This window comes from Mustelus asterias, chromosome X, assembly GCF_964213995.1.
Source record: "Mustelus asterias chromosome X, sMusAst1.hap1.1, whole genome shotgun sequence".
NCBI classification, from domain to species: domain Eukaryota; kingdom Metazoa; phylum Chordata; class Chondrichthyes; order Carcharhiniformes; family Triakidae; genus Mustelus; species Mustelus asterias.
The window spans coordinates 19025933-19050836 of record NC_135834.1 but is presented as its reverse complement, the minus strand read 5'-3'; the positions used below and the strand labels follow the sequence as shown (position 1 = coordinate 19050836).

Sequence of the window (24904 nt, the reverse complement as noted above, 5' to 3'; positions counted from 1 at the left end):
TGCATTGTTATTATTACTGATCCCAGTTTCTTTAATTACAGATTTATTTAATTAATTGAGTTTAAGTTCCCCACCAATCAAAGTGGAATTTGAACTTATGTCTCTGGATCATTAGTCCAGTAACAAGCGCTGTGCTATCATTCCCAGGACCAGCACCAGACATACCTAAAAATAGTGCCATCAACGCAGTGATCAGTGAAGTTGCAACACAATACTATGTGCATGCTGAACAGCAGAAGGGCATGCTATAGACCGAACTTAAATGATCCAACAACCAATGGAGCAGATTGAAGCTCTGCAGTCTTGCCATACACAGTTGTGAATGAGGTGGACAATGAAAGAACTCATGGGGAATAGGAGGCTCCATGAACATCCCCATCCTGAATGATGACGGAGCCCAGTATGAGAGTGCAAGAGACACTGCTGAAAATTTGCAACCATCTTCAGTAGAATTGCCGAGTGGACCATCCATTTCTCCCCGCTCCTGAGGTTCTTCATACCATAGATTCCAGTCATCAGCCAATTCGATTCACTCCATTTGATATCAAGAAATGGCTGCCAAACGCACTGGACAAGGCAAAGACAAAGCAAAGGCCTGGATAGCACCCTGACTGCAATACTGAAGACTAATGCTCCAGAACTAGTGGCCCCAGCCAAACTATTCAAAACAGCTACAGTACAGGCATAACCCTGACAAAGTGAAACATTTCCCAGTTATGCCCTGTCCACAAAAAGCAGGACAATTACCGCTCCACTAGTCTGCTTTCAATCAAGGTGGAAGATAGAACAAAGAACAGTACAGCACAGGAAACAGGCCCTTCGGCCCTCCAAGCCTGTGCCGCTCATTGGTCCAACTAGGCCAATCGTTTGTATCCCTCCATTCCCAGGCTGCTCATGTGACTATCCAGGTAAGTCTTAAACGATGTCAACGTGTCTACCTCCACCACCCTACTTGGCAGCGCATTCCAGGCCCCCACCACCCTTTGTGTAAAAAAACATCCCTCTAATATCTGAGTTATACCTCGCCCCTCTCACCTTGAGCCCGTGACCCCTCGTGATCGTCACCTCCGACCTGGGAAAAAGCTTCCCACTGTTCACCCTATCTATCCCCTTCATAATTTTGTATACCTCTATTAGGTCTCCCCTCATTCTCCGTCTTTCCAGGGAGAACAACCCCAGTTTACCCAATCTCTCCTCATAGCTAAGACCCTCCATACCAGGCAACATCCTGGTAAACCTTCTCTGCACTCTCTCTAAAGCCTCCACGTCCTTCTGATAGTGCGGCGACCAGAACTGGACGCAGTACTCCAAATGTGGCCTAACCAGTGTTCTATACAGCTGCAACATCAGACTCCAGCTTTTATACTCTATACCCCGTCCTATAAAGGCAAGCATACCATATGCCTTCTTCACCACCTTCTCCACCTGTGCTGCCACCTTCAAGGATTTGTGGACTTGCACAACAAGGTCCCTCTGCGTTTCTATACTCTTGATGGCTCTGCCATTTATTATATAACTCCCCCCTACATTAGTTCTTCCAAAATGCATCACTTCGCATTTATCTGGATTAAATTCCATCTGCCATTTCTCCGCCCAATTTTCCAGCCTATGTATATCCTGCTGTATTGCCCGACAATGCTCTTCGCTATCCGCAAGTCCAGCCATCTTCGTGTCATCCGCAAACTTGCTGATAACACCAGTTACACCTTCTTCCAAATCATTTATATATATCACAAATAGCAGAGGTCCCAGTACAGAGCCCTGCGGAACACCACTGGTCACAGACCTCCAGCCGGAACAATACCCTTCGACTGCTACCCTCTGTCTCCTGTGGCCAAGCCAGTTCTCTACTCATCTAGCCACCTCTCCTTGTATCCCATGAGCCTTAACCTTCTTAACCAACCTGCCATGAGGGACTTTGTCAAATGCCTTACTGAAATCCATATAGACGACATCCACGGCCCTTCCTTCGTCAACCGTTTTTGTCACTTCCTCAAAAAACTCCACCAAATTTGTAAGGCACGACCTCCCTCTTACAAAACCATGCTGTCTGTCACTAATGAGATTGTTCCGTTCTAAATGCGCATACATCCTGTCTCTAAGAATCCTCTCCAACAACTTCCCTACCACGGATGTCAAGCTCACTGACCTAGAATTACCCGGGTTATCCCTGCTACCCCTCTTAAACAACGGGACCACATTCGCTCTCCTCCAATCCTCAGGGACCTCACCTGTGTCCAATGAAGAGACAAAGATTTCCGTCAGAGGCCCAGCAATTACATCTCTTGTCTCCCTGAGCAGTCTAGGGTAGATGCCATCAGGCCCTGGGGCTTTGTCAGTTTTAATGTTACCTAAAAAACCTAACACTTCCTTGTAATGGAGATTCTCTCTCAACACCTCATGGGTAGTGCTATCAAATGGTATTTACTCACCAATAATTTCTTTCTGCTGTTCGTTCTCGGTTCTGCCAGGACTATTCAGCCTTACCTCATTACAGTCATGGTCTAAATATAAATTCTATTTCAACATTGAGGTGAGAAGAGTTACTGCCTTTGACCACAAGGCAAAATTGGACTGAGTGTAACACCAACGAGCCCTCGCAAAATTGAAGTCAGCCAGAATCGGGGGGAAAGTTCTCTCCTGGCTAGAGTCATACCTCGTGGAAAGGATGAGGCTTGTGGTGGTTGGAGGTCAATCATCTCAGGCCCAGGGCGTTGCTGCAGGAGTTTCTCAGGGTAGTGTCCTGAGCCCAACCATCTTCAGCTGCTTCACCAATAACCTTCTCTCCATCATCAGGTCAGAAATGGCGATATTCACTGCTGATTGTACAGTGTTTGATTCCATTTGTGACTCCTCTGATACTGAAGCAGTTCGTGCCCACATGCAGCAAGACCTAGACATCATTTAGGCTTGGGCTGCTAAGGGACAAGTAACATTTGTGCCATATAAGTGCCAGGCAATGACCATCGCCTGCAGCTCAGAAGCCTGACATCCTTCAGGACAGAGCAGCCTGCTTGATCAGCACCCCATCCACCATCTTAAACATTTATGCCCTTCACCACCAACGCACAGTGGCAGAATGTACCCCTCGGATTGCTCTGCGACCGCTCAATGACATCATTTGTCCTGGAACTAGAGAAGAAACACACCATCCTGTTCATGTCTGCGGTTGCAGAAATGTCTTTCTATTCCCCTATCAAATGACCTATCACTATCTTTTCCCATCCTGTCCCCCTGTATGCTCAAACAGTTGTGGTGCCATGGACTTGACTCTGACAGCACTCCCCCACATGAACCATCACTCTCGCCAGTAGTCAGAACTAAACCCTGGTTGGAAAATGAGATGCACACAGCAGACTCCTGCACTACCTGCCTGGTCTTTCTCGAATCCCTGGCGGCACCCATTTCCTCTCTCCCTGTCATAGCTTAAGTTGTGGTGGTGACGATGTCTACAAACATGCAATTCACATCGCTCTTAGTATCACCAATGCAACCCAGTGACACCAGCTGCTTCTCACCTTGTTTCTCTTTTTGGGCAAGTCTAGGATTTGAGGGCATAATCTTACAGTAAGGGGTTGCCCATTTAATGGTAGTCAAGATGTGGAGATGCCGGCGTTGGACTGGGGTAAACACAGTAAGGAGTCTAACAACACCAGGTTAAAATCCAACAGGTTTATTTGGTAGCAAACGCCACTAGCTTTCGGAGCGCTGCTCCTTCGTCAGGTGAGTGGGAGATCTGCTCATAAGCAGCAATATGCCCTGTTTGCTGCTTATGAGCAGATCTCTAAACTGCCCATGGTAAGCTTTTGCAGAAAATACGGACACATGGGATTGAGGGTGATTTAGTGGTTTGGATCAGGAATTGGCTAGCTATCAGAAAACAAAGGGTGGTGGTTGATGGGAAATATTCATCCTGGAGTTCAGTCACTAGTGGTGTACCGCAAGGATCTGTTTTAGGGCCACTGCTGTTTGTCATTTTTATTAATGACCTGGATGAGGGCGTAGAAGGATGGGTTAGTAAATGTGCGGATGACACTAAAGTCGGTGGAGTTGTAGGCGGTGCGGAGGGAAGTGGCAGGTTACAGAGGGACATAGGTAAGCTGCAGAACTGGGCTGAGAGGTGGCAAATGGAGTTTAATGCGGAAAAGTGCGAAGTGATTCACTTTGGAAGGAGTAACAGGAATAGAGAGTACTGGGCTAATGGTAAGATACTTGGTAGTGTGGATGACCAGAGGGATCTGGGTGTCCATGTGCATAGCTCCCTGAAAGTTGGCACCCAGGTTGATAGGGTTGTTAAGAAGGCATATGGTGTGTTAGCTTTTATTGGTAGAGGGATTGAGTTTCGGAGCCAGGAGGTCATGTTGCAACTGTACAAAACTCTGGTGCGGCCGCATTTGGAGTATTGCGTACAGTTCTGGTCGCCGCATTATAGGAAGGATGTGGAAGTGTTGGAAAGGGTGCAGAGGAGATTTACCAGGATGCTGCCTGGTTTGGAGGGTAGGTCTTATAAGGAAAGGTTGAGGGAGCTTGGGCTGTTCTCTCTGGAGCGGAGGAGGCTGAGGGGAGACTTAATAGAGGTTTATAAAATGATGAAGGGGATAGATAGTGAACGTTCAAAGACTATTTCCTCGGGTGGATGGAGCTATTACAAGGGGGCATAACTAGGGTTCGTGGTGGGAGATACAGGAAGGATATCAGAGGTAGGTTCTTTACGCAGAGAGTGGTTGGGGTGTGGAATGGACTGCCTGCAGTGATAGTGGAGTCAGACACTTGAGGAACATTTAAGCGGTTATTGGATAGGCACATGGAGCACACCAGGATGATAGGGAGTGGGATAGCTTGATCTTGGTTTCAGATGAAGGTCGGCACAACATCGTGGGCCGAAGGGCCTGTTCTGTGCTGTACTGTTCTATGTTCTATGTTGCCTGGTATGGTGGGAAAATCGTATGAGGAAAGGTTGAGGGGCTTGAGGTTGTTTTCGTTAGAGAAAAGAAGGTTAAGAGGTGACTTAATAGAGGCATACAAGATGATCAGAGGATTAGATAGGGTGGATAGTGAGAGCCTTTTTCCTCGGATGGTGATGGCTAGCACTAGGGGACATAGCTTTAAATTGAGGGGTGATAGATATAGGACAGATGTTAGAGGTAGGTTCTTTACTCAGAGAGTAGTAAGGGCGTGGAATGCCCTGCCTGCAGCAGTAATAGACTCGTCAACATTAAGAGCATTCAAATGGTTATTGGATAAACATATGGATGATATTGGAATAGTGTAGGTTAGATGGGCTTTAGATTGGTTTCGCTGGTCGGCGCAACATCGAGGGCCGAAGGGCCTGTACTGCGCTGTTATGTTCTATATATATATATATATATATATTATGTAAAAAACTGAAACATCTGTCTGCGTGTTTGTTTGTTGGCAAACTCCACTGAGGTCCTTTGGCCAATTTCAACCAAACTTGCTGGGATGATACCTCAGAGCAAGTCATGGAGGAGTCGACAGCTAACCACCCCTTCCTGGGGATATGGGGTGGGGGCGAGACGGGCAATTTGGTCTCCTTGTAGAGGATTCTGCAGCCCTGCTGATACTGTGTTTCCGCTGACAGCATTACTCAGACATGCATTAATGAAGCATAACCATACATTTCAAGAAAGACTGACAAATTTGAGTGATAAATCCCTGACTTTCATATTTCATTTGAACTTTTTTCCTACTTTATTTGCTTTGCATAAGTTACGTTCTAAGACATGACGCATTATTGCTTGGCAAGGCAAAATGACAGATGGTGCGCAAAGAGCTTCCAGCAAAAAGGCAAACAAAGTGACAGGCAACAACTAGATAAAGGAAAAATGAATAGGTTAGAGCAAGAAGTCAAGAGGTTCACCGAGAGTGACAGAATCAGTGCTGCCAGTTAGAGATCTAGACTCTTTAAGGTGGAGATGCCGGTGTTGGACTGGGGCACAGTAAGAAGTCTCACAACACCAAGTTAAAGTCCAACAGGTTTACGACACGCACCTGATGAAGGAGCAGCGCTCCGAAAGCTGATTCCAAATAAATCTGTTGGATTTTAACCTGGTAGTGAGAGACTTCTTACTAGACTCTTTAAGGAAGCTTTCATTCATGGCCTTCATCATCATTGAGTCAGATCCAGAATGTGTTTTCTTTCTTTATTCTTTCATGGGATATGGGTGCCACTGGCTGGGCCAGCATTTGTTGCCCTTTAACTGAGTGTCTCGCTTGCCCATTTCAAAGGGCAGTTAAGAGTTCACATTGCTGTGGGTCTGGTGTCCCATGTAGGCCAGACCAGGTAAGGATGGCAGATTTCCTCCCCTGAAGGACGTTACTGAGCCTGATGGGTTTTACAACAATCAATCCAGTCACAGGCTGGAATTCTCCAGTCCCGTCAGCATGCGGTGATATCAATGGGAATCCCGCGCGTTTCCCTTCGGCCACCTCCCGCCGACGGGAAACGTGCAGCTGGGAGGCTGGAGAATCTCGCCCATGGTCTCCTTTACTGACATGAGCTTCATCTTCCAGATTTATTCATTGAATTTAAATTCTACCAGCTGCCATGGTGAAATTTAAACCCGTACCACCAGAGCATTCGCCTGGGCCTCTGGATTACTAGTCTTGTGACAATATCACCATGTCTCCTGTTGGCAGTAGAGATATATGAATCCACCTTCAATGTGCTCCACAAATGGTGAAGTACAATTGTTGCCCCTAAGTGAGCCACCTGACCCACTGAATGTGCCTCTAATGGGAACAACAACAAAATCCAAACACTTGAAAAACATCAGAAAATATAACAACTCAGTAGGTTCACCAAGAAATCTTTTTATTTTGGCTCGAGAAAGAACTTCAAATGTGGTCAAACATGAAATATTTAATTTTTCAACAAAGACTGAAAAGGCAGAGAGAGACATTGAAAATGGAAAGGGTGATACTGTAGATGTTGCCTTTGATATGTGATAAATATTTAAGAGTATTAACAAACATTAGGGAAATAGGTGCAGTTAGATATTTTGATCTTGAGGATTTTGAGAGTGATACTGAAGATATGGAAAGTGATGAGTAGAAATCAGACGGTTAAAATTGACAATCGAATTCAACTAGACTCAAACAAAGTAGAATCTTACAGCGCAGAAGAGGCCCTTTGACCCATTGAGTCTGCCAAGTGCTCATCCAGATACTTTTTAAAGGATGTGAGGCAATCTGCTACCCTCTGGGTAGAAAAGGTTTTCCTCACATTCCACCCCCTCCGCCCCCCACCACCAACTAAACCTCCTGCCCTTCACCTTGAACTTGTGACCCCTCATGACTGACCCTTCAACTAAGGGGAACAGCTGCTCCTTATCCCCTCTGCCCATGTCTCTCATAATCTTGTACACATCGATCAGGTCATCCCTCAGTCTTCTCTGCTCCAACAAAAACAACCCAAGCCTTACCCAACCCCTCCTCATAACTTAAATGCTCCATCTCAGGCAGCATTCTGGTGAATCTCCTCTGCACCCCCTCCGGTGCAATCACATCCTTCCTATAATGTGGCAACCAGAACTGCACACAGTGCTCTAGCTGTGGCCTCACCAAAGTTCTATACAACTCCAACATGACTTTCCCTGCTTGTGTAATCTATACCTCGATTGATAAAGACAAGTCTCCCATATGTCTACTTCACCACCCTCCTAACATGCCTTTCCGCCTTCAGAAATCTATGGACAACACATCAGGGTCCCTTTGTTCCACAGAACTTCCTAGTGTCCTGCCATTCATTGAATACTTCCTTGTCAAATTACTCCTTCCAAAGTGCATCACCTCAAACTTTTCAGGGAAGCCAATGAAAGTCGATTCATTCTGAAAATGATCATATTTTGTCAAATACCATTTTTGAGTGCAATAATTTTGTGAATTTAGGTATTTGATGGATTAAAATTGTTAATTAATTGTGTGAAAGGCGGTAACTAATTGTTGAATGATTTTGTTTGGATATTCAGTCTGCACATGTCCAGAGGGCAAATATCTCCACTAATTTTTTCTTTCAAAAATTTCTTTATCTTATTTTTAAAGTCTCATTTTTAATTTTAATCCATTTATTTCACGGATGAAGATCAGGTAGCCTGGCTTAATAGACAATAAAAGTTAGCAAAGAAATAGACACTCGGCGGCACAATGGCACAGTGGTTAGCACTGCTGTCTCACAGCGCCAGGGACCCGGGTTCAATTCCGGCCTTGGGTCACTGTCTGTGTGGAGTCTGCATGTGCTCCCCGTGTCTGCATGGGTTTCCTCCGGGTGCTTCGGTTTCCTCCCACATTCTGAAAGATGTGCTGGCTAGGTGCATTGACCCAAACAGATGCTGGAGTGCAGCGACTAGGGGAATTTCACAGTAACTTCATTGCAGTGTTAATGTAAGCCTTGCTTGTGACTAATAAATAAACTTGAACTCACCAGCTACTTACCAGTCAGCTGCTTCTCATCTTCTGATTTTGCTATTTTATAGGGGGTTAACTTAAACATTTTATAATAATCGTTTGGTAGTACAGAACTTGAGTATCACTGAAAAAAGACGTCGTCGAAACTTTTCTTCTTGTACTCATCAGGACGATTTGACAATTCACAAATGTCAGTCATCAGTTAACTGGTGCATTCTCCATGGGAACACCTCAAACCAATCAGAGTCCACTTGCCAACTCATCAGTTCTCTCTTTGCTTGCAGTATAAAGTTGATCATCTTGTGAATTGTTGACGAGTGCAAGAGTGCAAGTCCCTGGCGCATGTTCTATGTTCTAAGATGAAAAGCTTTGACAACGTGGGTGAGATTCTCCATCCTCCCAGCCACGTGTTTCCCGTCGGCAGGATGTGACGTGTTGTTTGCTAGCGGCAGGATTCTCTGGACCCGCTTGACGTCGCCCCATGCCAGCGGGAAAGCGAGTTTCCCGCTGGCGTGAACAGCTGGGGAATTCCGGCCCACATGTCTTTTTTCAGCAATACTAAAATATTTTACTTTTATTACCTAAAAATCTTAGGTTTTACTGACAAATCCAGAACATTTTAGTGTTACTATCATTTATTTAATTTTAACTTTATCCTCTTGATCTGATTAGTTGCTAGAGCATTGATTGTAATTGTTATAACATCCGGGTATCCCCCATTTAAAACGTTTTCTCATTGCTTATTTTTATTTTAGTGTGGTTATAAATTAGGGGATGTTCACCGAATAGCGCTACCTCCGTTTCTATATCAGCACAGTTACTGCACAACACCAGTTCCCTCTCCTGAGCCTCCCACTCACCACTTCCCCCTCCCGCTCGCAGCTTCTTCGTCCCGTTTGCCGCTTCCCCTTCCCACGGAAAGGTTAGGAGAAGAAAACAGCCAGCGGAAAGGTTGGAAGACGGATGCAGCAGCAGGAGGGTCAGGAGAGGGCAGACAATCACATGGGCAGTGAATACAACCACTGGAACGGTTCTCTCAATCTTGGCCAGTTCTTAATCCATTTGCTTTCCTTTTTTCTAACCCAAGTGAACGTTTTGTCTCCGTTCTTAAGTGAAATGAACCTTGTGACCTGGTTTTAAACAAGCGAATACTAGCGAGGGAGAGCTGACAAATTCTGCATGTTTTCTTTGTCAGCAAAGAGTCTCTAAGGCTACAACTGTAAGAGCAAAGGGAAAATGCTTTAAACCTTTGGTTATGCAGAATGTCATATGGACTGGACTGAACTGACACAGCCAATTCTGCTGGGCAAATGGCAATTGGTAAAGACCCTGGGCTATATAGCTGAAGTTTCTTCCCACATTTCTCAAAGATTGTTGACTTGTGCAAAGATACAACTCCCACAGCAAAGTCTGCTTTCTGGAACCTTGTCCAAGTAGCCCCTCTTCATTTGAACATCTCAATGATGTGCATTGATTGGCTATTCAACTCTGGAAGATATCACAACTGAGCTTGATGCTGCCTTCACCCGATGTTTCCACATTCACACTTCACTGGGTTGTGATTAGAAATGGGAACCCTGGCTGATTATTCCAATTATTTCTCTCTCCCCTGTTTTCCATAATGGATTATGCTGGGACCAGTCTTGGCACTGCAGATGTTGCTGTGGGTGAGATCAACTAAACTCTAACCAGGGATTAACTTTGTTGCCATCTTTGGCTGCATAGCTCAATTCCACACTCGGTAGTATATCAAGCACTGAGCCATCAGTCATTTCTGAAGATTTGTTTGAACACAGGAGTGGCATTGCTTAAATACAGCACCATTGTCAGCAAGTTTCTTAAAGTCAGTTTACAACAATATCAATCCAAAGCATTTACTATCCATAGGCATCAGCAGACCATATGTTACTACACCTCAGATTTGCTTTGTGTGTGTACGCGTGTGTGTGACTATGCGAGAGTATGTGTGTGCATGTGAGTGTGAGTATGTGTGCGTGCATGCATGTGTGTGCGAGTATGTGTGTACATGCACGTGTGTGCGCAAATGTGTGTGCACGCGCGCGTGTGCATATGAGCATGTGTGCATGTGAGCGCATGCGTGTGTGCGCGCGAGTATGTGTGCATGCATGCGTGTGCACGAATATGTGTGTGCATGTATGTGTGTGTGTGCACGAGTATGTGTGCATGCATGCGTGTGCACGAATGTGTGTGTGCATGCATGTGTGTGTGTCAGTGTATATTTTGCTAATTTAAGAGAATTGAAGCTACTAAATATGAACGATCCCAAGATTTGGTGTCATCCATTGCTTACATGATTGAGAATGGTTTGAATAGACTTTCCATCAACACCTTTTACAGCCAGCGAGGGGATGTGTGTGAATTATTTCTCATAATGGTTGTGAGGACAAGCTTTATCAGAGCAACAAAAAGGGATACTGTCTCTATTTGCCTTATTTTGTTTAACGAAGACAGTTGAGCTACGTTCAGCTCAGGAGCTTCATGGTAAGAAAGTATCTCGAGTCGCTTGCAGGACACCTTTGAAACAAATCCCAACATTCATAGTTCTTAGCAAGTATCTTAGATTGCTAGGTCGAGAAGAATAATTTTAGTCATTTACATCCTGAGTGAGCTGAGGAGAAATTTGGATTTTGTTTTGCTTTTAGGTGAAAAGCCATATCAGTGCAGCCAATGTAGCATGCGATTTATCCAGAAGTACCTACTGCAGAGACATGAGAAGATACACACGGGTAAGTGAAATATCAGGAGCTGGTGCTGGTGACACGAGATAACCATAGTCTGTGAAACTCCTTAAAGAGACATTATCCCTTTTGTTGACCTAAAAAAGATGAAAGCACAAGTGTTAAAGCATTCAAAACTGTACGCAGTATTTGTGTCATCCGCTTCTTGTTTGTGAATACAAGGAGCAGCAGTGTATCTTGGTTGGCCAACCTACAGCAGGGTGAAATTTTAAACAGTTCTCTCTTCAGATCTCAGTTCTTGCAAAATAGCAGGTTATTTGAAACCCTTTGAGTAATGAAGGCGCATTCACCTGTCAAATGTGCGTCACTTTTCTGTCTGACAAGGTCCACAAAGTGTATTTTCTGAACAGGTGTATTATGGCATGGATTTGGGGAATTGTAAAGGACTAAAAATCTTGACTCCTTTTATTGAACGTATCAAAAAAATTCAGAACATCTTGCATTTTGATCTTGGCGCAGATGGCTCCTGTAACCATCAAAGGTTTTGACAAATTCACATATTGTCACAGACACCATGTATATCTCTATTCTATTCTGTCAAAGTTCATTATTGCTAAAATAGCATACAGCTTACTAAATGTGATTGCTGAAGAGATACCGTACAGCCTAGGTAAGCGAAGAAAGAGGGATACTGTCTCTTTGGTTTCCTACCTGAACCGCAAACTGTTCTATTTCACCCATTTCCTGATATATATTAAAATGAAGGCTATTGAATAGGAACACTATATGCCTTCCATAATATACTTTGACAGCATAATACACCCTGGGACGCACACTGTGACAGTGTAATACCCCTCCTGCCCTGGGACGCACACTGTGACAGTGTAATACACCCTCCACTTCAGGACACTTGTGTTGCATATGGCAGCATTGGCATTTATTGTGTCTCCTCTGTCGAACCATTTTACCCTTGATGGCATTGGCCCCATACACCATCTCATCTGATGCCCTTGCACCTCCCTTTGGACTCATTATTTACTTTGACTCCTGCAGTGTTTTTGAATTGGGTGAAATTTGGATGCTTCTCTCTCCCTCTATCCACAAAATTGATGTACACAGTGGGCAGAATTTTACGCTGACCTATGGTGGGTTCTGAGGCAGGGGTGGGGAGCGTAACATTTAATAGACACAATTTCTCCCAGGAACCCGCCTGCCCAAACCCAGGCACAATTTCATGCTTGGACGGGCAGGGCCCGTTTACTTACTAAGGTTCTTAAGTGGCCACTTGAGGGCCATATCCCACCCAGCCTCAATTTTTAGGCTGGTGGGTAGGGTGGGAACGTGACATTTAAACTTTTCCTCATCTTGGGTGGACGGGAGGGGAAGGATTCTTCTGTCCTTCTGAAGATCTTTTTGGCGATCCTTTTCCCAGTGAGTTGTGGCAACCCGCCCCCCCCCCCCCCCCCCTCGTGACATTGGGATCCCTAATCCCTTCCCAGGGCGTCCCCTACCCTCCCACCCCAGGACTTACCTTGTCAATGATCCTGGGACTTAGTCCCAGGCAGAGCACTGCAGTACTGCTTCTGGCCACTGCAGCGCTGTGCCCGGCTGGGTTGAAGAGGTGTCGGCCAATCTGATTAGTTGACAGCTCTGAGGCGGGACTTCCTTTCAAGTGGGCCATAGCCCTGCCCACTGCCAATCAACACTCAAGTGAGCATTAAAAAGCAGTGGGACTTCCAAGAGTCATCAGCTGTGTGTTAGGCACTGACTTTCCAGATGGCGAGTGCCATCCTTAACATTCTACAGAGTAAGCCAAGGTGGTCCCAGAACTGAACCCTATGGGATACCACTATTCACTTTCAACTCCTGTAAGAAATTGTTTTTCACGTTCCCTCCTTCCATTTTCTTCCTTTCAATCTGTTCTTAATTCCTCTCCTATTTCCATGCCTCCGAACCTTCTCCAATAGTTTCTATTGTGATAACTTGTCAAAGCTTTCTGAAAGTCCACACCCCCTGAATTTCCCCAGCATGTCAGTCACCTCTTCAAAAGACCCTTGCAATGTGTCAAACAAAATGTTACTTCCTAAAATCCATGTTGGCTGCTGCTTGTCAATTATGAATAGGGCTAGACCATTCAGCCCCTCACATCTGTTCTACTATTCAATCAGATCAGCCATGACCCACCAGTTTGAGGGAGGAATAACCTGTTCCTGGTCCTCCGTTTCTCTTCATCTACATATCTAAAAACATGAAGTCAGATTCCACATATACACTGATTGAACTCAGCACTGCCTCTCCCGAGCCTCTGCAATGATTTGTCTCTCTGCTCAACTGACCGAGTATTGGGTGAACAGAAATCAAAAACCCATTTGATCCCTCTCCCTGGCCTCAGGCTGAAACAGATTGTTTGCAACCTTGGTGTTGGGTATAACCCTGAGCTAAGGTTCTGACCCCCATCTGTTGATTACCTGCCTGTTGTGGTTTTGACTGAAGCTTAGCTCCTCTCCTCGCAACACGCTGTTACCACTGGAATTCCCAAAGTTACAGCCTTTGCCCCCTCCAATTTTCCATCTATATGTTACACCTTGGCGTGGGATCAGTGTCCACATATACATTGACAACATCCAGGTCTACCTCACCATTCCTGACTGCGGCATGCTCTGCTTGCTTATCTGAGATCCAGTCTTGGGTGAGCTGCAATTTTTTCCAAATAAACTTTGGGAATATTGAAACCATTGTCCTTGACCCCAAACCCCATTCCCCAGGGACCGATTCCATCCCCCCACCTTGACCATTATTTCAGGCTCAACCTGACCTTGCCACCTCTTTACATCCATCTCCTCCTCCTTTAAGACCCCAGTTAAAATGCAGCCTCTTTGACCAAGTTCTTAGTCACCCTTTTTGATATCTCCTCCATTGTCTCAGTGCCTATTTTTGTCTGATTATGTCAATGTAAATGCCTTGGAATATTTTTTTCTATCTTAAAGGTGCTATATAAATGCAAGTTGCCACATGCAATCTGCCACCCGCTGTCACTAATATACTATCTCCAGTTGTTGACACACATGCATGAGGCATCTCATTTTGATGCTCAATTTTGGACTGTAACAAAGAACCCCTCAATATAACCACAGAATCTCACAGCGCTCACTTTGATGCCAACATTCTTGATGAGTCAGTGTGGCATGGCGTGGTGTAGGTTGGTGGGGTGATGGGCGGAGTAGTGGTTGGGTAGGGCAGAGTTGGGTTGGGGGGAGCGGTGTAGTTATGTCAGGGTGGTGTGGACGGTGATGGGGGAGAGGAGAATTGTGGCGGTTCTGAGTTCAGTTACACTGATTAATCTCTGAATTGGACCAGAGATTAGGCTGTAACGTTCCCATGGTAAGTTTTCACATAAGCCCCACATACCTACCCCAAGTTTCTGACACTGAGCTCAGGGTTGGAGACCTTGGGACCTAGAGTCCCAAGCAGCACAGATTGCCCCATCCGAAATTGAAACTCCTTGGGAACGTAAGTGTATGTGTGTGCACCAGGACTTCCTGAGGATCCCGATGCACAGTGTAGACTTAAAGCCAGATTTTTCTGCTCTGGACATGGGGAGGATTCAGGCCAGTATTTCCTTATGTGTCTCTCATCCTATTGCAATTCACCTCAAATCTGTGTCCTCTGGTTGCTGTCCCTTCTGCCACTGGAAACCATTTCTCCTCCTTTACCCTATTAAACCCTTTGATGATTTCAACACTTTTAGCAAATATTCTCGCAACGTTCTCTGCTCTCTTAAGGAGAACAATCGCAGCTTCTCAACGTAACTGAAGTTCCTCAGCACTGAACCCTCTCTAAGGACTTGACATCCTTCCGAAAGTATGATGCCCAGACTTGGAAGCAGTAGTCCAGCTGAGGCCTACTCAGTGTCTTTATATGTCTTATGCTTTTGTTCTCTATTCCTCTTACACTTTACTATATCAGGACCTTCACTCCAATGTAATATAGCAGTCAGATCAAAGGGGCACTCTTAATATGTCACCCTCTTAGTAGGCCACTGTAATGTGCCTAGATTCTTATTTTGATATTAATAAATTGGGCTGCTTCAGTGACAATATAGTGTGCCAAATCCTCACTGTGGATATGTGGTGCACTATCACTGATACACACAGGATGAGACATGGCAATATACAGGGAATCTTATTGCAAGCCACCAACCCCTAGGTGTGATGCTATTCAGTCAGACTCTCTGTGCCACAGTCAGATCAAATGGGACTAGTTCAGTTTGGGAAATCTGGTCAGCATGGCCGAGTTAGGCCAAAGGGCCTGTTTCCATGCTGTATATATCTATGACTCTATATGGAAATGCACTTGGACCTCATTGTTTCATGAATGTATTGGCTTCCTCACTGTTAGTTCGATATACCAGGCCACTGAGTGTGATGTACTGACCCCTTCCTTTTAAACAATACCATACCAAGCCAATCACTGTGATACTGCGGCATTTACTTTGACAACCATCTTCCTGACAGTTCACTCTGACACTCCAAGAGAAGTAAGCTGGGAATAGAAATTCACAGCTGAAGTTAAAAGCTATTTTATATCAAAGGTTCTTGTACATAGCAAAAAAAACCATGCATTCGAAGATTCTTTCTTTGATTTCACAGGTGAGAAGCCATTCCACTGTGATGAATGTGACATGAGGTTTATTCAGAAGTACCATATGGAACGACACAAACGGACACACAGTGGGGAGAAACCATACCAGTGTGAATACTGCCTACAGGTACTGTATTATAGGAGCAGCATTAATACTGACTACAATAACTGTTACAGGAGCAACCCGGATACTGACTGCTACCTATTGTATAGCAAGAACAGTGTTAATACTGACTAAGTTTTTGTATTACAGTAACTATGTTAATATTTAGTACAAGTTTCTGTATTACAGGAGCGATGTGAATGCTACTACAAGGACCAGTGTTAATAGCATTACAAGGGACTCAATTACAGGGCAGTGTTAATTGTTATGATCCTCATAGAGACTGATAACATTTTAAAAGGGGTGAATTTCCCCAGATGGCCCCAAATAAACTGGGAGACAAGAGTTTCACTTTTTAAGACTAAAATTAACATGATTCAAGCATTAATTGTCAGGCAACTAATAAACTAAAGAAAAGTTTGCATTACCTAACACAACTAAGATGTGTCTTACGCAGCAATTGTACTTTGCACCGCCTTTCTGGTAGATCTGTGACATGAAAGCAACTGCCCCAAAGTCACTCAGCTCTCTAGCAGAGTGTCTCCCCACCACACCAAGTCGAAATGTCCATCGTCCTTCAGCAATTGTTCCCCTCCACTGAGTTTTCCCAAATAAGATTATCACTAGCAAGGCACACCTCGATGACTCCCTGTTCATCTTCAAGAGCCCAATCCCTTTGTTTTGAACAGAAACTGAACTCTTAAAAGCATCCTGTTTGGTCATTAACACAAAACATTTCTCTGCTTTTCCACAGCAGTAGCTTCCTGTGTCTCAAGTGTCCTTTCTCTGTGAGATACTGTGAAAGGTGTTCAAACTGCCACCCCACCTCAGTGGGTTTCTATTTAAGTAACTCTCCCCATGTCAACCAGATCACATGGGCCTTTCTCTGGACTGAGATGTTTGTCAGGAATCTCATAATTACCCCCTGCGATTTTCAGAATGTTGTGTCTACCTTAAGGTAAAGCATTTTCAAACATCAACGTCTTGTAGAATTCAGCATCCGTGACATCATATTCGCTACAAAGGGCAACATTGACAACAAGTGAATGAATTCCAACAATAACTCATATTTATACTGTGCCTTTAATGTAATGAAACGCCCCAAGGTGATTCGTAGGAGAATTATAAAACTATGACACCGAACCAAATGAGTTACTGGCCGGGTTTTTACGGCCTCGCTCTACCTGAGACCGGAAAATCCCACCTGAAGTCAACGGAACTTCCGATTCCCGTGGCAGGCGGGGTGGTAGAATTCAGGTGACTAAATCAGATGACAAAAATCTTGGTCAAAGGTGTAGATTTTAAGGAGAGCCTTGAAAGAGGAAAGCAAGTTAGAGAGGCAGAGACATGTCGGAATTTCAGAGCTTGGGGCCGAGGCAGCTGAAGGCATGGCCACCAATGGTGGGTAAGTTATGAGTGGGACTGTATAAGAAGCCAGAATCAGAGGAGCGCAGATAGCTTGGTGGGTTGTGGGGCTGCGGGTGAGTACAGAGATGGGGAGGACGAGGCCATGGAGGAATTTGAGAACCAGGATGAGAATTTTAAAATCAAAATATTGCTGGGAGCCAATGTAGGTCAGTGAGAACAGGGATATTAGGGAATGAGAGTTGCTGTGAGAAGACATGAACAGCAGAGGTTGTGGATGACCTTAAATTTACTGAAGATATGATGTGGGGGAGGAACCAGGAGTGTGTTGGAACAGTCCAGTCCAGAGGTAACAGTGGCAGGAGTGGGAAGCACAGCTAATATTGCCTAAACCTCCATTGTCAGAAGATTGAGAGTTCAAGCCATTTCTTGACCTAAGCTCATAAACTGAGCTGCTAATTTAGTGCAGCACTGAGGGAGTGCGACATTGTCAGAGGTCCTATTTTTTGGATGAGATGCTGAATGCGTGCTTTTTCAGGTGAACATTAAAAGATCCAGTAGTGCAGCTTGATATTGGGCATGGAAGTTCTCCCTGTGCCATGGTAACCATTTCTCCCTCAGCCAGCATGAAGATTCATTGGTCAGTTATCTCCTTAGGTACACAAATGGGGGTTCTGTTATAATTACACCAGTGCAAGTACTTGCTGCTATCTGTTGTGTTGCAGGAGCAACCTGAATATTGCCGATAGGCAATAACTACAATTCCAAATACTGTCTATAGGTCTTAAGTTATAACAGCAATGTGAATGCTACCTGAACATATTTAATTACAATGGCAGTCCTGCCCACAAGCAGTGAGCAATGTGAGTAATGTCTGAAGCTACCAGACTATAGTGAGGTATTCATACTGCCCAAAGGTATTGTATTACACCAATAACAATATGACATTATAGGAACATCCTCGAGTATTGTACTACATGGTTCTGGATACTGCCCAATAATAGTGTTGGAAGAGCAAGGTAAAAACTGCCTAAGCAAGCTGTATTGCAGGAAAATGTGAAAATGACAAAAACATATTATTATATGCATTTTGAATACTTCCTACATTACCTGATTCTAGGAGCAATGCAAATGGCATGCACGGACCTTGTATTACAGGAACAATGCAAATATCACCTACATGACCTGTATTACAGGAGCAATGCAAATAGCACCTACCAATCTCATATTACAGGAGCAATGCAAATAACCCCACAGGGACTGTGTTACAGGAGCAAGGTAAATAGCACCGATATGACCTGTATTAGAGGGGCAATATAAATAGCACTTACATGAACTGTATTACAGGAGCAATGCAAATAGTACTACAGTGCTAGTGTAACAGGGGCAATGCAAATAGTACCTACAATGGTGGCATTACAGGAGCAATGCAAATAACACCGACAGGGCCTGTATTACAGGAGCAATGCAAATGGCATGCTCAGATCCTGTATTACAGGAGCAATGCAAATGGCATGCTCAGATCCTGTATTACAGGAGCAATGCAAATAGCACCGACAGTGCTAGTATAACGGGGGCAATGCAAATGGTACCTACAATGGCGGCACTACAGGAGCAATGCAAATAACACCGACAGGGCCTGTATTACAGGAGCAATGCAAATAATGTGCACAGACCCTGTGTTACAGCAGCAATGCAAATAGCACCTACATGACCTGTATTATAGGAGCATTGCAAATGGCATGCTCAGATTCTGTATTACAGGAGTAATGCAAATAGCACCTACAGTGCCTGTATAACAGAGGCAATGCAAATGGTATCTGCGATGCCTCCATTACAAGAGCAATGCAAATATTTCCTACATGATCTGTATTACAGGAGCAATGCAAATAGCACCCCGCAGTGCCTGTATTACAGAAGCAATGCAACAGCACCTACCAGTCCCATATTACAGTAGCAATGCAAACAGCACCCCCAGGGACTTATTACAGGAGCAATATAAATAGCACCTACATGGCCTATATTACAGGAGAAATGCAAATGGCACCTACAGCACCTGTGTTACATGAGCAATGCAAAAGCATGCACAGACCATGTGTTACAGGAGCAATGCAAATAGCACCTACAGTGCCTGTATTACAGGGGCAATGCACATGGTGCCGACAATGCCTGCATTACAGAAGCAATGCAATAGCATCTTTAGGGCCTGTGTTACAGGGGCAATGCAAATGGTACCTACAATGCCTGCATTACAGAAGCAATGCAATAGCATCTACCAGTCTCGTTACAGGAGCAATGCAAAAAGCACCCACAGAGGCTGTATTACAGGGGCTATGTACATGGTGCCGACAATGCCTGCATTGCAGGAACAATGCAAATAGCATCTTTAGGGCCTGTGTTACAGGAGCAATGCGAATGGTACCTACAATGCCTGCATTACAGAAGCAATGCAATAGCATCTACCAGTCTCGTTACAGGAGCAATGCAAAAAGCACCCACAGAGGCTGTATTACAGGGGCTATGTACATGGTGCCGACAATGCCTGCATTGCAGGAACAATGCAAATAGTATCTTTAGGGCCTGTGTTACAGGAGCAATGCGAATGGTACCTACAATGCCTGCATTACAGGAGCAATGCAATAGCACCTACTAGTCTCATATTACAGGAGCAATGCAAATAGCACCCACAAAGACTATTAATTTGTCCAACGTCAGCACCTCCACATCTTAATTGGGCAATGCCAGTGGTACCTACAATGCCTGCATTACAGGAGCAATAGAAATGGCACCGACGGGGCCTGTATTACAGGAGCAATGCAAATAGCACCTACAGACCCTGTGTTACAGGCGCAATGCAAATACCACCTCCATGACTTGTATTACAGGAGCAATGCAAATAGCACCTTCAGTGCCTGTATTACAGGAGCAATGCAAATAGCACCTACATGACCTGTATTACAGGTGCAATGCAAATAGCACCTCCAGTGCCTGTATTACAGGTGCAATGCAAATAGCACTGAAAGGGCTGTCTTACAGAGCAATGCAAATAACGCCTCCAGACCCTGTGTTACAGGAACAATGCAAATAGCACCGACAGGGTCGATATTACAGGAGTGCAGTACCTACAGGTTCTTTATTACAGGAATGTGTGAATACTGCTGGAATTCAGTAGCACTACTGGCAATAATTACAGGCACAAAACAACTATTGCATTACAGGTGTATTGCAGGAGTAATCTGAATGCCACCTTAAGTAATGTATTAGGGAGCAATGTGAATACTGCTCAAAGTCCTGTATTGCAGAAGTATTTGGAGTAATGCTGACAAATCTTGCATTACAAATTGAATACAATTGCTAGCACAACTAGATTAATGCAATAATATGAAAACTTCCGCAAAGCAAATATTTCTACAGCCCCTGCATTGTAGACACACTAGAATTAGATTTTATTGTATCAGTAACATGCTTATTATCTATGTTGCAGCATTAGCAGTGTAGTGTGAAAACTGCCTGCATAAACTACCACAGGAGCAATATGCTTTTTGCCTACAGGGTCTGTATTACAGCAGCAATGCAAAAATACCTAAAGATCCAGTGCTGAGACTGCCCAAAGATCCTGCATTACAGCTGCAATACAAATATTGTCCAAAAGTATAATATCACAGCAGCAATGCAGAGTTCTCCAAACACAATTATTGCAGCAGTGATGCAAATATTGTTGAATGCCTCTGACAGCAGCAATGCAAATATTACAGAAAGGTACAGTTTTACTGCAGCAAGGTGAATATTGCTGAATGGGTCTATATTGTGGAAGCAGTACAACATTGCTCAAAGCTCCAATGTTGTAACATCAGTTCAAATATTGGCCTCTGGTCTTGTGTTGCAGTAGCAATGCCTAAATGTCTGGTATTAGCAGCCATGCAAATATTGTCCAAAGGTCAAATACTGCAGAGGCAATGAATGCATTGCCCAAATGTGCGACAATACAGCCACATTACAAATACCAGCCTCCCATCCATTGACTCTGTCTACACTTCCGGCTGCCATGGCAAAGCAGCCAGCATAATTAAGCACCCCACGCACCCCGAACATTCTCTCTTCCACCTCCTTCTGTCAGGAAAAAGATACAAAGTCTGAGGTCACGTACCAATTGACTCAGGAACAGCTTCTTCCCTGCTGCTGTCAGACTTTTGAATGGACCTACCTCGCATTAAGTTGATCTTTCTCTGCACCCTAGCTATGACTGTAACACTACATTCTGCACCCTTTCCTTTCCTTCTCTATGAACGGTATGCTTTGTCTGTATAGCGCGCAAGAAACAATACATTTCACTGTATCCCAATACATGTGACAATAAATAAATCAAATCAAATCAGCTCCTGTATCCCAGCAGCAATGCATTTAATCCCCAAGGGGAGATTATTACAGCAGCAATGCAAATACCCAAAGCTCCTGTATCCCAGCAACAATGCAAATATTGCCAAAAGGTTCTGCACTATAGCGCAGAAATGCAAACATAGCTGGAAGAACTTGTATTCCAATATCAATGCAAATATTGTCCAAATGTGCAGTATCGCAGCAGCAATACAAATATAGTGCAAAGGCTCTACATTGCAACAGCAGCATAAATACTGCCCAAAAAGGTTCTAAATTGGAACACCAGTGCAAATACTGTTCAAAGGTACAGTATCACAGCAACAATGCAATTAATGCTCAAAGATCCTATAGTACAACAACAATGCAAATGTTGTCTAACAGGTCTATATTACCCAAGCTCCTGTATTACAGCAGCAATGCAATTATTGCCCAAAGGTCCTATATTTCAGCAGCAATAAATGTATTGCCCAATGGCTTAGTATTACAGGAGTGTGCCTTCAGGTACAGTATCTACAGTTCAGTCAGAATAATGCATGTAGATAGTGAATTACAGGAGCTGTGTAAACATTGCCAACAGATACTATTATTACCAACATGTAGTGTAATATAGCCACAAAACAAATTCTGATATTTTGCATTTTCATTACAATCTTATAGATGCATTGCAAATTTTACCTCATGGGATTGTATTACAGATGCAGTCCCAATACAACCTGACACTCCTGTACTATAGCAGTAATGAAAATAATGCGTCCTGGTCATTCATTTGAGGAGTAATACTACCTGTTAATATAATGTTGCAAGTACGGTGTGAAGATTGGCTGAGCATACCGACTTTGAATCATGCCTTTAGTGCTATATTAAAGAAGCAGTGTGTCTACTGTCCATTGCACTGGAGTTGTGTGAATAATCCTTACAGTTTTAGATTACAGGGTAAATGCTGCTGACAGATCTGTATTGAAGCACTAATCTGAGCAGTCTTTGCAATACTGTATTACATGATTTTTGCAAATTTTGTCTATAGTTATTGTATCAAAGGAGTATTGGAAATACTGTCCAAAGGTACTAAAATGCGGCTTATATGCCTATATCTCCTGTTTTGCAGGAAGACTGAGAATGCTGCCTACCAGGCGTGTCTGTTAGGCACAATATGGATATTGTGTAAAGATACTGTATTTCATCAGTAATTTGAATACTATCCACAGGTATTTTACTATAGGAGCAGTGTGAATACGACCTGTAGTTACTTCAACAGGAGAAGCATGACTTGAGCCTGTGGGGCTGCATTGCATGTTGCCAATTGTTAGTTATAATGGACCTTACATCCATAAAGTATATCTGAAAACTGAACATGCTAAATATCAGCGACGTCTTCAGCAATATCAAGGATACAAACTGGTTCAGTGATACCCCATTCATTTTCCTTTATCTTTTAGCCAATGCATTGTCTCTCAGATTGTGTTGCTGTTGGCTTTCCTTAGGACATGATTAAAATAGCAGTTGGGGAGCATTGTTAAATGCACTTATATGGCACTCAAATTTCAATCAATGTCTCTATCCGAGCTGTCATTGAATATCCTGACAAACGTTCTACTTGAACTAGATTAACACATACGTTTATGTTGGAGGAAAGGGGTGAAGAATGGTTACAGCGCAGAAGGGGGCTATTCAGCCTGTAGTGTCTGTGCTGGTTCTCTGAAGGAGTATTCATCTGGCGTCACTTTCCTGCCTTCTCCTCTAGCCTTGCATGGTTCCTTTGAGAAATTCATCCAATTACCTCTTGAATGTCTCAATTGAACTTGCCTGCACCATAATCTCAGACAATGCATTCTAGATCAGTTCCTCATGTCTCCATGCCTTTTTTGATAATTACTTTGTATATGCACCCTCTGGTTTCGATCCTTCCATTGTTGGGAATAGTGTCTATCTGCCCTGACCCTTCATAGTTTTGAATACCTCTATCAAATCTCCTTCTCCAAGGAAAACTGTCCTAACTTTTCTGATCGTACCATGTAACTGAATTTCCTCATCCTTGGAACCATTCTTGTGAATCTCATATCCTTCCTGAAGTGCGGTGCCCAGAATGGAATACAACATTCCAGTAGAGGCTGAACCATTGTTTTATACAGGTTTAGCATAACCTCCTTCCTCTTGTGCTCTACGTCTTATCAATAAAGCCCAGAATACTTTATGCTTTATTAACACACGCTCTTAACTTGTCCTGGATGGTGTCAAGCTTCTTGAGTGTCGTTGGAGCTGCACTTATCCAGGCAAGTGGGGAGTATTCCATCACACTGCTGACTTGTGCCTTGTAGATGATGGACAGGCTTTGGGAATCAGGAGGTGAGTTACTCACTACAGGATTCCCAGCCTCTGACCTGCTCTTGTAGCCACTGGCTGGGCCCAGTTCAGTTTCCTGGTAACCCCCAGGATGTTGACAGTGGGGGATTCAGCGATGGTAATGCCATTGAATGTCATGGGGGAGATGGTTAGATTCTCTCTTGTTGGAGATGGTCATTGCCTGGCACTTGTGTGGCGTGAATATTACTTGCCACTTGTTAGCCCAAGCCTGGACATTGTGCAGGTCTTTCTGCGTTTGGACAGGGACTGCTGGGTTAAGCTGGGCTTACCTCTACATAAGAGTGTAACATTTGCAATCCTTCAGTCATTGGCACCCCCTTTGAGCTACAGGGTGGTCACACCCATAAATATGCTAACCAGAGAGTTCTCAACTTTGATGCACCGCAGTGAGGGCAACTACCACAAGGTCCAAAACCTGGAGTTCAAGCTGCTGCAACTGATGACACTTCCAGATCTGGCTATCCGTGACACAGCAAGGGTCTGGCTGTTTCTGCATAGCACAGTATGTGCACTGGAAAGGTCAGAGTTGTCCTATCATTACTCATTAACTAGATAATGAATCTTACTACTACTGATAAACCTTAGTACTCACTGCTCTTTTGTTGATATTAGTTAAATATAGGGCAGTTAAGTGAATCTTTTGCTGAACCTTTAAGCAAAAACGATTGTGTGTGATCTTCCAGCCCCTCTGCGGCATGTTTTCCGGTGACGGAGGTGGCTCGCCACTGGCGAGATCTTCCAGTCCTGCCGATGGCGTTTTGTGTGGCTCACCCATCCTGACGCTGGGGAACCCACAGCAAAGGGTCGCCTTCAGCTGGACTGGAAGATCCCGCCAGCGAGGAGGACTGGAAAATGCCACCCTATATTTTTAAGTTACCAGTTCTCTAGACTAACTTCCTAGCTTTGGAGAGGGAGAGATAAAGCTCCAATA

General features: G+C 44.1%; 1 protein-coding gene across 1 annotated transcript in view; it reads left to right on the top strand.

Moving 5' to 3' along the window:
* LOC144481871 (zinc finger protein 148-like) overlaps positions 1–24904 on the top strand; it is a gene marked incomplete at its 5' end in the record, with an annotated part of 85001 nt that overhangs the window by 49295 nt on the left and 10802 nt on the right. Inside the window, 2 exons of the mRNA XM_078201016.1 lie at positions 11091–11174; positions 15776–15894. Coding sequence (XP_078057142.1) covers positions 11091–11174; positions 15776–15894 — 203 coding nt within the window. The remainder of the gene's footprint in view (positions 1–11090; positions 11175–15775; positions 15895–24904) is intronic.